The 16,370-nt window shown below is 42.1% G+C and overlaps 1 protein-coding gene across 1 annotated transcript; it reads right to left on the bottom strand.

Annotated features, from left to right (window-relative positions):
* Window positions 1-9,194: 9,194 nt before the first annotated feature.
* Window positions 9,195-15,739, bottom strand: LOC307074590 (serine/threonine-protein phosphatase 6 catalytic subunit-like). The gene is made up of 7 exons (XM_079734801.1): window positions 15,638-15,739; window positions 14,911-15,006; window positions 14,431-14,496; window positions 13,752-13,893; window positions 13,586-13,665; window positions 13,011-13,220; window positions 9,195-11,665 (listed from the first exon to the last, which is right to left on the bottom strand). Exons 1-7 carry the CDS (start codon window positions 15,710-15,712, stop codon window positions 11,417-11,419), a joined length of 918 nt encoding a protein of 305 aa, XP_079590927.1. The 5' UTR covers window positions 15,713-15,739; the 3' UTR covers window positions 9,195-11,416.
* Between the last annotated feature and the right edge of the window lie 631 nt (window positions 15,740-16,370).

Here is a 16,370-nt window from a genome sequence, read left to right as displayed (position 1 = left end):
CAATTGTACTGCCTACTACTACTACTCCTACCACTACTACTGCCATTACTACTACTACTCCTACTCCTACCAATACTACTACTACTACCATTACTACTCCTACCAATACTACTACTACCATTACTACTTCTCCTACCAATACAACTACTACAATAACTACTAATACTTTAGCTACTACTACTACTACTTCAGCTACTACTTCAGCTACTACTACAACTTCAGCAACTACCTACTACTTCAGCTACTACTACTACTTATTCAGCTACTACTACTAGTTATTCAGCTACTACTACTACAGCTACTACTACTTCAGCTACTACTAGTACTTCAGCTACTACTACTACTTCAGCTACTACCTACTACTACTTCAGCTACTAGTACTACTACTTCCGCTACTACTACTACTTCAGCTACTACTACAACTTCAGCTACTATCTACTACTTCAGCTACTACCTACTACTTCAGCTACTACTACTACTTATTCAGCTACTACTACTACTACTACAGCTACTACTACTTCAGCTACTACTACTTCAGCCACTACTACTACTTCAGCTACTACTACTACTACTTCAGCTACTACTACTACTACTTCAGCTACTACTACTACTTCAGCTACTACCTGCTACTTCAGCTACTACAACCTCTACAGCTACTTCTACTACTACTTCAGTTACTACTACTTATACTTCAACTACTACTTCTTCTTCAGCTACTACCTACTACCCTTAGCTACTTCTACTACTACTCCAGCTTCTACTACTACCTTAGCTACTACCTACTACTTCAGCTACTACTACTACTTCAGCTACTAGTACTTCAGCTACTACCTACTACTTCCGATACTACTACTACTTCAGCTACTACTACTACTTCAGCTACTACTACTACTTCAGCTACTACTACTATTCCGCTACTACCTACTACTTCAGCTACTACTACTACTACTTCAGCTACTACCAGCTACTTCATCTTCTACTACTTCAGCTACTACTACTACTTCATGTTCTACTTCAGCTACTACTACTACTACTACTTCAGCTACTACTACTACTACTTCAGCTACTACTACTTCAGCTGCTACTACTACTACTACTTCAGGTACTACTTTCAGATTCTTCAGTTCAATTCATTTTACATTTCTTCCTTTTCAGCAATGCTTTGTGCTTTTCATTCAGCCATCAGCATTCACAAGCGTTTTCTGCAGGAAATACAATTTCTAGTTCTTGTTTTTATTCTTGCTACCGCTTTTTGGTCTTCAACTCCTCTGCCATACTTTCAGCTACAGAAACCATTCAAATATTAAAACGTTCAGCTCTTTAACGATATGATGGCAGTTGTAAATTCCCTGTTAGTTTATTATATCGTATTGCATATTTATATAATGTTTATTGTTATTTCTATTCAGGCACTCGGGACAGCCCAGGTAGTGCCGTAGGGTCCTAGAGTTTTACTAGGTGCACGGGATTACGTCAGAGTTCGTTGCGCCTCGATTGCATAACACGCAACGACAGAGAATGCGTTCGTGAAGAGTGAGTTAATACTGAACAACGTATATTTATGTATATTTATGCAGGATAAATGTTATATGCAGTCCGCAATTCTGTTCCATATAGTAGCCGTGATTTGTGTGTTAGAGCTGGTTTCTGCTATTGTGTTAGTTGATTCACTCATTAATCGGGCAGCTAGTGTATAAGCCTGCACCTCGTGTAGACATTGCATATGTGTACGTCACTCTGCCGCGCCGTTGTCGGCTGTTATATTGCACTGTGTTAACGTGTGTATGTTGAAGCTATTTATGCCAGTTATTATTATATATAGTACTGAAGCCCGGTGTTTTAGTATGTAAATCTTGTTATAATTATTTGTCTATTTCTTATTCTGTCTTACAGAAAACCATTCGTACATTTATTCATTCATTCCTTCATTCATCTGATTATTCATTGAAGCCATCGTTGATGTCATTCGCCTATTCAAGATATATAAACAACAAAAACTGTTCCCTGTGTATGCTTCCACTCTCTGACCGGAGTTGCCGTCCTGGATAAAGTGATCCCAGTACACACACGTGCATTCTTCAATAATGGCTATTGTAACGGGTCCACAAATACACAAAGGCGAGCAGGCAGGGGTGCTGTCCCTCAGCGGGAGGTTCTCTTTTTTTTAAAACGAGAACACAAAAACTCGTAACGGTAACGAAAAAGGGTTAGACAATTTCTCTCTCTCTCGGGACTCGTGTGGGTTTCCCTCGTGCGGGATCTCGGGGGTCCGTGCTCCGGGTTTTCCTTCTCCTACTACAACAGAAAGCAGGCACATAAGTACAGCCTCCCTGATTGACCTGAGTGCAGACACCTTCTCACCACCAGGTCCAATCCCCTCGGCCAATCCTGTGCGCTCCCAACCTGTCCATACACCCCCTGCAGGCCAGACGTCGCACGTCCCCTAACAGCTATTATTCAGTGTTTTTCAACTCTTTCAACTTATTAAACTATTCAGCTTTTTCCACATTTTCCCTCTGGTACTTCAACTGTTTAAGACGTAACTCAATCGATTTTCAACCATTTGTCATCGTTCAAACCATTTAACAAATCTACACACTTTTATTCCTGCAATCCTCTCGCTTATGAATCTCTCGCTTTCAACAGGAATTGTTGCCTCCAATTTCAAGGCTGTGGGGATAAAACCGCTACTCAAAAAGCGTGGCCTAGACCCTGAATTAATCAGTAACTATCGGCCTATATCGAACCTGCCCTTCCTGTCCAAGGTACAGGAAAGGATTTTAGCAAAGCAAATCGTTGATTATCTGATGAGGAACAATCTCTTCGAACCTTTCCAGTCGGGGTTCAGGAATTTCCACTCAACTGAAACTGCTGTTACAAGAGTTGTAAATGACATCCTTCTTGCCTTGGGTAAAAATACAAGCTCAATGCTTGTGCTGCTGGACCTGAGTGCTGCGTTCGACACGATCGACCATAGCACTCTTCTTCACCGTCATGAGCACTATGTTGGTTTCGGGGCTACGGCTCTTGGTTGACTTGGATCGTACCTCACAGATAGAACCCAATTCGTGCTCCATGAGGGTTCAGAATCAAAACACTGCAAACTACGCTTTGGTGTACCACAAGGGTCGGTCCTTGGTCCATTACTTTTTGCAATCTACATGCTTCCCTTGGGCGACGTTATCCGCAGCTTCGGAATTAGTTTCCACTGCTACGCGGAAGACACCCAGCTCTTCATTCCTTTAGATTCAGGGGACTCGGCCCAGATCCAGAGGGTTGAGTCCTGTCTGGCTGCGGTGAAGGGCTGGATGTCACAAAACTTCCTACAGCTTAACACTGGGAAGATAGAGCTGATAATTATCGGCTCGAAGCAGGACCGGAGACAGTTTGAGGATGTCTCACTGTGGTTAGATGGCCTCGCCATCCCACAGAGTGCATCTGTCAAAAATCTTGGTGTCCTGTTCGACCCTCAACTGTGCTTTAACCAACATGTTAGAAGTATAGCTAGAATAGCGTTTTTTCATCTGAGAAACATTGCAAGAATCAGACCAATGTTATCTGCAGCGGATGCAGAGACACTGATTCATGCATTTGTTTCATCAAGACTGGATTATTGCAATGCACTGTTCTCGGGACTACCAAAATCTACCACAAAAAGTCTACAACTTGTACAGAATGCTGCAGCTAGACTGCTGACCAGAACGAGAAGGTTTGATCATATCACACCTATTCTCGCCTCTCTGCACTGGCTACCAATAACTTTCAGATCAGACTTTAAGGTGCTACTGCTAACCTATAAAGCCTTGCATGGATTTTCTCCATCCTACTTGAAGGACCTGATCATTCCTTATAGTCCTTCTCAGTCCCTCCGGTCTTCGGGAGCTGGCCTTCTTTCACTGCCGAAGGTTAAAAAGAAATCGGTTGGACAGAGAGCGTATGCTTATCGAGCCCCCTTCCTATGGAATAGGCTGCCACAAGTGATCAGGGAAGCTGACTCTGTGGAGCTATTCAAAAGAAAGCTCAAAACGCACCTCTACGATCTTGCATTTGGAACATAGGAGTGTGAAAATGACAGGTGCGAAGTGAAGACCACTCTGTTTGTTTGTGCTTTTGTTAATACAGTATACATTCCCACTATGTACTTTTCCGTTCTAATTCACTATTCTGTCTGTTCTAGCGTGTTGCAGTGACTGGACTGGATGCATGGACTCTCCTCATGGTCAACCGGCCAGCACCACATCACCATTTTAACATGCTGTGCATGTATTTACCTATATGTCAATTATGGCACCCATTGCACTCCTGACCATGCCTGGAAGAAGGGATCCCCGACTATGCGTTTCTTCTCAAGATTTCCTCCTTACTAATTTCAAGGGAGTTTTTTCTTGCCCTTGTGGGGGCTTGGGTAAAGGGGGGTGTCATAAATATTTGGCCTGTTAAGCCCTTTGAGACAAGGGCTACATTACATTGTTACATTACATTTTGTCTTTAAGAAGGTCATCTCATATCTAGCTGTGGTGAGTCTTGAAGCTAAGAATTATAGTGTTTGGCATTGCAATTGGTTGTACTAACTTTAACACTAGTACCTGCAGTGTTGGTTTTTGCAGTGTTGTTGTTGATAGTAAGGTCGTTGAGTGTAGTTTCGGTCACAAGGTGTGAACAATAGGCTTGATTGACTGGGCGGAGCTAAGGCTGCCTGAGCTACCATGTGCATTTAAAGGCTAAGTGTTAGTAGCGTCAGGACCCAGCAAACGAAGACCCGGGAAACAAAGACCAAGGGAGTCTCTCTGTGGGAGTCAAGACCCGGGAAACAAAGACCAAGGGAGTCTCTCTGTGGGAGTCAAGACTCGGGAAACAAAGACCATGGGAGTCTCTCTGTGGGAGTCCCTCGAGGAAGACCTTAGAGGCCACGGTATAGTAGCTATGTGTCGTACTTCAATTATCGTTAGAATCTCTACTCGTAGACAACGCCGCAATAGATCCTCTGCTTGGCGTCGCAACCCATCCAATCTATGCCATTTACCCACCCTCGCCATCACTGACCTTTAAGTGATGGGAGGACTCTGGAATTGCCAGTCAGCGGTCAAAAAGGCAGACTCTATTTCGGCCTACACGTCCCTCAATACCCTCCATTTCCTGGCCCTGACAGAGACCTGGATCACTCCAGAGAACTCTGCCACTCCTGCTGCCCTTTCCAATGTTTACTCTTTCTCTCAAAACCCCTAGACCTTCGGGGCGAGGAGGAGGGACCGGACTCCTCATCTCTCCGATGTGGACCTATCAGGTCCTTCCACTAGAACACTTGGCCAGATCTGCATTTGAACTCCACACTGTCACTGTCACCCTTCCTATTAATCTCTTCATTGTGGTAATCTACCATCCCCCTGGTCCCCTTCGTGACTTCTATGACGAAATGGATGCCCTTCTCAGCTGCTTTCCTGAAAATGGCACACCACTCGTTATACTTGGCGACTTTAACATCCTGCCAGAGAAGTTGCACTCACCTGAATTAACCAACTTTTTTGCCACCTTTGACTTAACACTATCCCCTTCTCCTCCCACACACAGGGCAGGGAACCAGCTTGACCTGATATTCACAAGGTCCTGTGGCACCTCTGCTCTCTCTGTTACCCCACTCCCCGTGTCTGACCATCATTTTGTTGCTTTTTCTCTCCCTTTAAAGTCCTCTCCCCCCTCCTTTCTAGTCCCCACATTGTCACCACCCGCCGCAACCTCAAAACTCTCTCTCCCTCTACGTTTGCCTCAACTGTTCTGTCTTCACTACCTTCTATTGAACAATTCTCTCAACTATCCACAGAGGAATCCTCTGACACTCTGCTATCCTCCCTCTCCTCCTCTTTGGACTCCCTCTGTCCCTTCCACTCCAGACCGGCACGATCTTCACCCCCCCCCCCCCCCCTCCTTGGCTGTCTGAATCTCTGCGGACCCATAGAGCAGAGTTCCGGGCAGCTGAGAGGAAATGGAAGAAATCAGACTGTCCTAATGATCTATCTCACTATCTCCTTCTTCTCTCAGGTTTCACCTCCACTGTGTCAACAGCCAAATCTGCCTTCTACCGGACCAAAATTAACTCCTCCGCCTCAAACCCCAGGAAACTGTTTTCCTTGTTCTCTTCCCTCCTCAACCCTCCCTCCCCTCCTCCTCCTTCCTGCCTCACTGCTGATGACTTTGTTACCTACTTTACCCAGAAAGTAAAGGACATTAGCTCCTCTTTTATCACTGCCACCATCCTCCCTCCCCCGACCCCCACCTCTGTCTTTACCCAATTCATCCCTCTCACCTCAGACAAGGTCAACAGAATTATAAAATCTAACCATGCCACCACCTGCCCCCTTGACACTATCCCTTCCTCCCTCCCCCAGGCTGTGTCAAACGACATCCTGCCATTTCTAACCGCACTTATTAACTCCTCCCTCACTTCTGGCATTGTTCCAACGTCTTTCAAGACTGCCAGAATAAAGCCTCTCCTCAAAAAACCAACGCTTGATACCACTGACATCCAGAATTACAGACCGGTATCTCTTCTTTCATTCCGCTCTAAAACATTGGAACGTGCCGTCGCTAACCAACTGTCCTCCTATCTCTCATCTAGCAACCTGCTTGACCCTCACCAGTCAGGCTTCAAAAAAGCACACTCCACTGAGACGGCTCTCCTCGCGGTGACTGAGGCCCTCCGGGCGGCCAGAGCCTCGTCCCTCTCATCGGTTCTCATTCTCCTTGACTTGTCTGCAGCATTTGACACTGTGAACCACCAGATCCTCCTCGCCACTCTCGCCGAGCTTGGCATAGCTGAATCTGCCCTTTCCTGGTTCACGTCCTACCTGATGAATCGCACTTATCAGGTAACATGGAATGGCTCCTTGTCCAAACCTTGCACGCTTGATACAGGTGTCCCTCAAGGCTCGGTACTGGGGCCTCTTCTGTTCTCCCTCTACGCCAGATCTCTGGGCTCTGTAATTACATCCCACGGCTTTTCCTATCACTGCTATGCTGACGACACTCAGCTATTTCTCTCCTTTCCCTCATCTGACAAAGCCCTGATTGCAACACGCATATCTGAATGTCTGGCAGAAGTCAGCACCTGGACAACTGCCCATCACCTGAGGCTTAACCTCAACAAGACTGAGCTCCTCCTAATACCAGGGAAAGATTGCCCACACATGGACTTACTGGTCACTGTTGAGAACATCACTGTATCTCCTTCTCCAACTGCCAAAAACCTTGGTGTAGTGTTGGACAATCAGTTATGCTGCACCGGAAACATCACTGCGGTGGCCCGATCCTGCAGATTTGCACTTTACAACATCCGCAGGATCCGTCCCTTCCTCACAAGGGAAGCAGCTCAGCTTCTAGTCCAATCACTGGTCATCTCCCACCTCGACTACTGCAACTCGCTCCTGGCTGGACTCCCTGCCTCTGCGATTAAACCCTTGCAGCGCATCCAGAATGCGGCAGCGTGCCTCGTGTTCAACCTACCAAAGTTCTCACATGTAACCCCCCTCTTCCGAGACCTCCACTGGCTCCCTGTAATAGCTCGCATCAGATTCAAGATGATGGTACTGGCATACAAGGCAGTCGATGGAACTGCCCCTGCCTACCTCCAAGCATTAGTAAAGCCGCACACCCCAGCTCAATCCCTCCGCTCAACTACCTCAGCTGGACGTCTGGTACCGCCATCGCTAAGAGTAAGCAAAGGTCGATCAGCGAAGTCACAACTATTCTCTGTTTTGGGACCTCAGTGGTGGAACGAGCTCCCTTCCGATGTCAGGACCACAGAGTCGCTCACCAGCTTCCGCAAAAGACTCAAAACTCACCTGTTCAGAGTTCATCTCGACTCTGCATAGAAACCAATGCACAGCCACCATTGAATGTTGTACGGCCTGGCACTTGTACATTGCACTTATTCAAGGTACTTAATTGTGTAGCATCTACAGTAGCTGCTATCGCTGCTTTACACGGGGAATGGGTTAGCCTAGCGATTGTAATACTTGCACTTGGTTCTATGAACATCTTTACTGTACCGACAGCGATATATTGTTTCACTTCTTATGACAAATGTACTTATTGTAACAAATGCACTTATTGTAAGTCGCTTTGGATAAAAGCGTCTGCTAAATGCCCTAAATGTAAATGTAAATGAGACTGTAGTGGTGATTAAGGGCTATACAAATAAAATTGAATTGAATTGACGCTGGAGCACAATGACGTTCAGCAGTGTTGCCAGATTGGGCGGTTTTTCCCGCCAGATTGGGTTACTTTTGGAGGACGTTCAGGCAGTGTTGCCAGATTGGGTGGTTTTTCCCACTCTATTGAGCTACTTTCAATCACGAACCGGCTCGCTATTCTCTTAAAGACACACACACACACACACACACACACACACACACACACACACACACACACACACAGTGCAGGGCAATACATTTGACGTTTCAGATTCCTCAGTTCAATTCATTTTACATTTCTGCATTTTTAGCAATGCTTTGCGCTTTTCATTCAGTCACTTTATTTGTTTCCAAACATTTACTTTTTCTTAAATGGTGTGCATGTTAACATTGTTTACTCCATTTAGACTTTTGAACTTTAGTTCAAATCCCTTCACTTGATTTAAGTCATTTAACGGTTCTTTATGTCTTAATCTGTGTGGCTTTATAAAAAAATATTTTCAACCTCACTTTGCACTACAGCACTCACCGCATCTTCTGCAGGAAAAGCATTTTCTAGTTATATATTAGTTCTCTCTCACTACTTTCAGTCATGTTTTTCTGTCTGTCTCTCTTTTTCTATCACTACGTTCAGTTCTGTCTATCTGTGTGTCTCTTTATCACTACCTTCATTTCTGTCTTTCTGTAAGTCTCTTTCTCTATCATTACGTTCAGTTCTGTCTGTCTCTTTCTCTATCACTACCTTCAGTTGTCTTTCTGTCTGTCTCATTCTCTATCACTACATTCAGTTCTGTCAGTTTCTCTTTCTCTATCACTACCTTCAGATCTGTCTTTCTCTTTCTCTATCACTACCAGTTCTGTCTCTCTGCAAGTCTCTCTTTGACTATGTTCCGTATTTGAAGGTTAGCTATCTCACAAAAATGTTATATGGTTATTAGAATTTTCAAAATCAAACATGCTGAAACAAGGGAAGAATATATAAGATTCATAAGCAAGAAAACATTTGGTTGACATGTTTATTTATAAGATCACAATACCAGACGGGTACATTCAGCTAAAACAATACGACCATCAGAATAAAAGCTCATTGGCTTTGTGCAGTGCAGTCAGCATTATTTTACAAACAATACATTGCCATAACAAAAAATAAAATAAAACATTATATTTATATATGACTTAATACACATATCAATCACTCTTCAGAATGTTTCATTTTATACTAACAGTCGTCTTATTTCCTTTTGAATTAATTTTCTTTGTAACATTTACATAGCCATGGCAATTGGCGACACACTTTAATGAGCCAATCAATTACATTGACGACTCAAACATATTGAGATTGGGAGACAATTACAGTTTTTCTCAGTCGCTTTGGTACATTTCTCAAATCATCCTCAACATTTGCAAAACAGTAAATGCATTTCTAAAAACAATTCGTTCAAATAGCAGAACACCAAGGATTACCTGCAAAAGCCAGTCTCATGCTCAAAATCGTTAGCTCATCTCTCAAAAGGAAATATCTGTGTCAATGAACATGTCAGTGCCATCAGAATGACAAGTCCTTGTGTCATTGTGTACGGATAAGACAGTCAAATTGCTTAGTCATGTTGTCAATATAACAGTGTACTCTGGAGACAATTATTGTAATTTACAACTTAGTGTATGTGGGCTATTGATTGCAAGAGACTGGACAAGATTCACATTTACGCTTTGACTGTTTGTACTGTAATTTGTTGAAAGACCATGTCATTGCTAGAAATGTGAACATTGGACAATCTCCTTAGGGTAAACTGTACATAAAATGCTGTAGGAATTACAGTGCAGTCTTCCTACACCTCCTGACGTTCCTGTCTGTTGGGCCACAAATTCTCATTCTCACGCAGCCTCACTCCTCTTCCTCTTCTCTCTGGCTGTTGACCCCGTCCAATTCCTTGTCCTTCCATTGTCAGACAATGTAACATTGTGTTGTGCTGCAGCTATATATATACTTGCCAGTTCATGGTTTATGAGATGCACATTTGAGCTATTTCAGTAAACTGGTTGATCTTTGGTTGATCTAACACTTCACATATTTCCCTTCTTTAGAGATAGTCAAGATTCACCTGGTAGCAATTTACGAATTCAGGACATATTTAGAAAAAAATCGAATGGAAATGTATACAAATATGCTTGACATATTATGACAACTTGTTCAACCATTTTGCATATAAAGACGTATGCAATGAACTAATGCCTAAATGTTGTGGGGGTGAGACTATTCAATAGAGACCCATTACAATACATTTCGATCAACATGACATAAGCAATTGATAATGTAGGAAAGAGCAGAGAATTGTACGTAATCATTTGCATGAATGTACCAAAGCATTTGCAACTTGTTCAAAGAAATGAGAAACTGCTTTTTTGTTGTGCACAAGTGACACAATGATGTGAAGATTGAACAGGTAGTTTTGAGAATTTCAATTCTGATCTGAGAAATGTACCAAAGCGAATGAGAAAAACTGTAAAAATACTTGCAGTGCTAGTTTGATGTTCATAGTTGGCACAAAATGCAGAGATCCAACTTACGAAATATACTGTAGCATTAATATGTAATATACTACAGTATGGAATATACTAGTGTGTCATATCCTGTAGTATTTGGGTTATATACAGCAGTATGTAATATACTACAGTGTGTCATATACTGTAGTATTACTATCAAATATACTGCAGTATCAGATATATACTGTAGTATATAATATATAGTATATTATAAACCTTTACTATGTATTTAATATGCTACAGTATTTGATACACTAGAGTATTTAATAAAATGCAGTATTGAATACACTGCAGTAATATACTGGAATATACTACAGTAATATACTGTAGTATGTAATATACTACACTACAGTATGTAATACAAGACAAATGTATGCATCTTGGATGCGGTGGTCAAGGATACTACATACAGAGGGCAGTACCGTTGGTCTGGGTCGGGGGGTCTATAGGGTGTGGGTCACTGAGGGGTCTTTATAGGCCTGGGTCAGTGAAGGGTCTCTAGAGGTCTGGGTCAGTGAGGGGTCTTTATAGGTCTGGGTCAGTGAGGGGTCTTTATAGGTCTGGGTCAGTGAGGGGTCTTTAGAGGTCTGCGTCAGCGAGTAGTCTTTATAGGTCAGGGTCAGCGAGGGGTCTTCAGAGGTCTGGGTCAGTAAGTGGTCTTCAGAGGTCTGGGTCATTAAGGGTCTTCAGAGGAAGTAGGGCGTGGTGGTGCGAGGGGGGATGACCCGCTCCGAATCAGGGACGGCGCGGAACAGCTTGGGCTCCCGGGTGCTGGCGTCCTTGAACACCATGATGGAGGCGATGTTCCCACAGCGGTAGCAGTAGTTGGGGGCGGACCACACCGTCACCAGCTTTTCGTCAAACATGAACTTGTAGCCCTCGTGGACCAGCTGGTGGGCCCTGCAGATCAGCTTCAGGTTGTTGATGTGGACAAACTGGGGGAAAGAACACAGAGTCAGACCTAGAATGGACTGGAGGGAAACACACAGAGTCAGACCTGTTAGAATGTGACACAAACCTGTTCCTTAAGAACTATGGAGTAGGCACATAATAACCTACATTTCGCCTCTCATCTGCTTAATAGGTATTACAGTTTTTCTCAGTTGCTTTGGTACATTTCTCAGATCAGAATTAAAATTCCCAAAACTGCTCAATCTTAACCTCATTGTGTCACTTGTGCACATCAAAAAAGCAGTTTCTCATTTATTTGAACAAGTAGCAAATGCTTTGCAAATAATTATGTAAGATTCTCTGCTCTTTCCTACATTATCAATTGCTTATGTCATTTTGATCAAGATGTATTATAATGGTTTTCTATTGAATAGTCTCACCCCCACAACATTTAGGCATTAGTTCATTGCATAAGTCTTCACATGCAAAATGGTTGAACAAGTTGTCATAATATGTCAAGCATATTTCTATACATTTCCATTAGACTTTTTTTCTAAATCTTACCTGAATTGGTAAATTGCTACCAGGTGAATCTTGACTTTCTCTAAAGAAGGGAAATGTGTGTGTGTGTCGGTTTGAAACTAAAACTGTGATTCTGAAGAAAGTTTAAATGATATCGAAAAGTGTTAGATCAACCAAAGATCTACCAGTTTACTGAAATAGCTGTAGGATTTACAGTGCAGTCTTCCTACACCTCCTGACGTTCCTGTCTGTTGGGCCACAAATACTCATTCTCACGCAGCCTCACTCCTCTTCCTCTTCTTCTTCTCTCTGGCCCCGTCCAATTCCTTGTCCTTCCATTATCAGACAATGTAACATTGTGTTGTGCTGCAGCTATATATATACTTGCCAGTTCATGGTTCATAAGCATTTGCAACTTGATCAAATAAATGACAAACAGATTTTTTGTTATACTTCACAATAATGCGAAGATTGAGCAGGTAGTTTTGAGAATTTCAATTCTGATCTTAGAAATGTACCAAAGCGACTGAGAAAAACTGTAAACCACTGTGTGTGTATGTGTGTGTCTGTGTCTTTTTGTGTGTGTATGTAATGGGAGTAAAAAAAACAAAGATAGAAGCATGGTTGTGTCTAGGATTGATGTCAAAGTGTGATTCACTTGAAATGGGTGGGATAGGCGGTGCTTGGGCTGTGAATACCTTGTGTGGTCGCTCGCAGTCCTAGTAATAATTGTAATTAAGCAATATTTCTTTCGCGATTTTATGTTATATTTCTAAAAAGGTTTTTGAGAATCTTCACCAAAACTGCACCCAAACTGAACCCACATGTTCATTTGTACGATATAGGAGAATACGTTGCCCCCCACACCTCGTTGGTGACCTTCGCCCCAAACAGCCAGCCGGCGCCTCTTGGACTGATGGCCCAGGTGTCAACGTCCTCCGGGTCGGACCACACCAGGTCACAGAACGCCCCCTTGTGGGGGATCTCCTGGTTCCGCTCGATGGTCCGGATCTGGTCCAACGTTTTGATGTCAGGGGATAGACCACCGTGTACACACAACACTTGCTCATCCATCAGCTGACAGACACACAGACAGAATGACAGAAAGACGGACAGACAGACAGACAAATAAAAAAATATCACAGATTCAGACCAGTTCATATTTGGTTCTTTGGATTTTATATTTGATATCACTTCTTTATTTGTATCATTATCATTGTGATTGGGTTGTATTTCTGTACTAAAACATCCCAGCTCATTACTTATAAGTGAAAGCTGGCAATGAAGTGGTTCTGTTTCTAATTCTAATGATGCTGATAATAATGCCCATGTGTACTAGTTTTGGTGATTCATCATCTTTTGCGAAGAGAACATATTTTGTGTCAAACCATGTCAGAGGAAAAGTGGAATAACTTTAAAACTTAAAGCATTTTTTTACTTACTGCAGCAACTGTCAACATGTCAAATACTTTGGTACAGTATCTCCAGGCGTTGGCATTTCCATATTTGGTTTGGCATTCATCTGCAAGCCAAGAGAGAGGCCACCAGGTTAGCATCTGGGCTAATGGTGTCAGGAATAGGAATTTGATGACGGGATCAGGATTTTACCGTAGAATCCGTACACCTGTGTGATCTGCCGGCTCTCGTGGTTCCCCCGGAGTAGGGTGATGCGGTCCGGCCACTTGGCTTTCAGGACCAGCAGGTATGTGAACGTCTCCAGACTGTAATATCCCCGGTCCACGAAATCCCCCTGAAGACAGAGGATGTAGCGGACGGCTGGTTAACACACAGAACAGCCATCCTGAAGACAGAGGCGGTAACAGACGGTAAGTTAACATACAGAACAGCCATCCTAAAGAAAGAGGAGGTAGCAGACGGCTAGTTAACACACAGAACAGCCATCCTGAAGACAGGAGAAAGTGATCTATCAGTGATATACTACTAACCACTTACTGAACTACTACTCATCAATTAGTGAACTACTATTCACTATTTAGCTAGTTAACTACAACTTATAACTTAGCGAACTACTACAAAACCCTAAGTGAACTGCTAATCATCACTAAGTGTGTTGAGATTCGTATTTACCTTAACTTGGACATTGATATTATGGTAGATGTTGATAGTGTTAAAACGTTTGTAGCAGATTCAAAAATAAAAAGAAATTGGGATTGCAGGATTTTCAGACATAAAGATGGGGTCACGAGCCAAGAAGTATTGTTAACTGCTGGTCTAGGGTAACCTTCCGGAAGCTGGAAGTGAGTCTACAGTAGCAACAAACACATACCATGAAGATGTAGTTTGTGTCTGGGACCTGACCGCCTGTTCTGAAGAGCTCACAGAGGTCATAGAACTAAAACGCAAAGAGAGGAATCAGTAGAGAAAGGACATAGTATACAATATAATTTAAGTAATTAGAAACTACAATCCTGTTTCTTTCAAGCGAATAAACAAGGTATAGATATGGTTATATGAACAAATAAATAATGATATTTCAATGCTAACATTGTGATGGTTATGGTAATAGTTTAGACTTGAGATGTCTAGAGGATAATTGATGATCTTATTTTAACTTATGATAGGAAAATATTTGTACTATGAAATGTTCATTAAGATACTTTCTCAAATCTTAGAAGAAGATGAGATCATATCCAAGAACCGTATGAAAGATGTATTCACTAATATTTAATGATCCAAGAGTAATGGAGCAAATCTTGTGAAAATGATAACCATCCTGGTCCTGGGGAGTATGGTTGTGTGGTCTGACCTGTCCGTGGATGTCCCCACATACTGTGACGGGGGTGGACACGGGCTGGACGTTGGATTCTTCCAGCAGTAGGTCACACACATAGTCGCATAATCTCTGTGATTTGGAAACATAGCAAAACATTGAGGACAGTGTCAGTACTGTTGTGGTACGCCTACGTAGGCCTGCAGCACGGAAGTTCAACTGCTGCAGTATTTGACTCATGCAGAAGAACAAGACCAGTTGTTGAAACTAGTACATTATGTGGTTTGAAGGAAATGGATCATATTTACAACATTGCCGGTGGTAGACCATGCACATATACACTTCATATCAGGGCACATGTACGTCTACTAAACTAATGCCCAGGGACGTCTTTCTTAACACGACATTGTACATTGATTGAAATGATCAACCTGTAATAAATGTATAATGAATGATGTAAGCCCTACTCTTTCCATGCACAATACAACCAAAGTTGTGACAGTAATGAACCTAAACAATAGCAGGCCTAACGTTAATATAGAGCAAATGCTACCAGTACAAATCAAAGGTTGATGTGATATTTACAGATAACCAATACATCCCATCATTCCCATGTATACGCAGTTAGTGGGCTGGTTACTCGTACAGATATGGGATACAGCAGCTCTACTGCATCTTATTGCGTTAATATTACACAACAGCAAAAGAGCTGTCTGCATGTGTTGGTAAAACCAACACACACATCCCCGTCCAGAATACGTACCTTGAGGTCGTTCTCTGGGAGGTATTTACACTGCTTTGCGATCTCCGCATATTTATCCAGGTCCAGAGGCGCCATTGTACCGTGGATGAGCCCCCGCAGCGCTTCCTGAACAGGGCCTGTCTGCGCCTTTAGCGCCCCCCGCTGGCCGAGGGTGGGACGGCAATGTAATATAATAATAATAATAATAATAATAATAATAATAATAATAATAATAATAATAATAATAATAATAATAATAATAATAATAATAATAAGAATAATAATAATAATACTGGAAAAACAATTATGTTGCTATTCAAAGTGGATAATGATTCAAAGTGCTTCAAGAGACAATGAAAAAGTATGTAGATATACAATTCCAAATGACAAGGAAGAAGCATTATCAGGGTTCGCAAGTAAACTGAAACCGTGCAAATAATTTAATAGATCATGAACAAATAAAATAAATAAATCATAAAAATACACATTTCAACTATCTTTAAGAGTCAGAATAGTAGCAGAATCATTCATTTCAATTTTCAGTTTAAAATTGATTGAATATTATATATTTTTATATTTCTATCAGATTGTATTGGATTATATTAAATTATATAAAATTCGATTATGTATATTATATATTACATTGTGAATATAACATGAGATGGATACTTTATTCATCCATAAAGGAAAATACATTCGTAACGGCATTACACATACATTAAAGTACCAATATAAAAGATTATAACAGGTTATA

The sequence above is a fragment of the Pollachius pollachius genome, assembly GCF_949987615.1.
Source record: "Pollachius pollachius genome assembly, chromosome: 1".
NCBI classification, from domain to species: Eukaryota; Metazoa; Chordata; class Actinopteri; order Gadiformes; family Gadidae; genus Pollachius; species Pollachius pollachius.
Note: the sequence above shows the minus strand (reverse complement) of the source record. Positions and strands in the feature narration are given on the sequence as shown.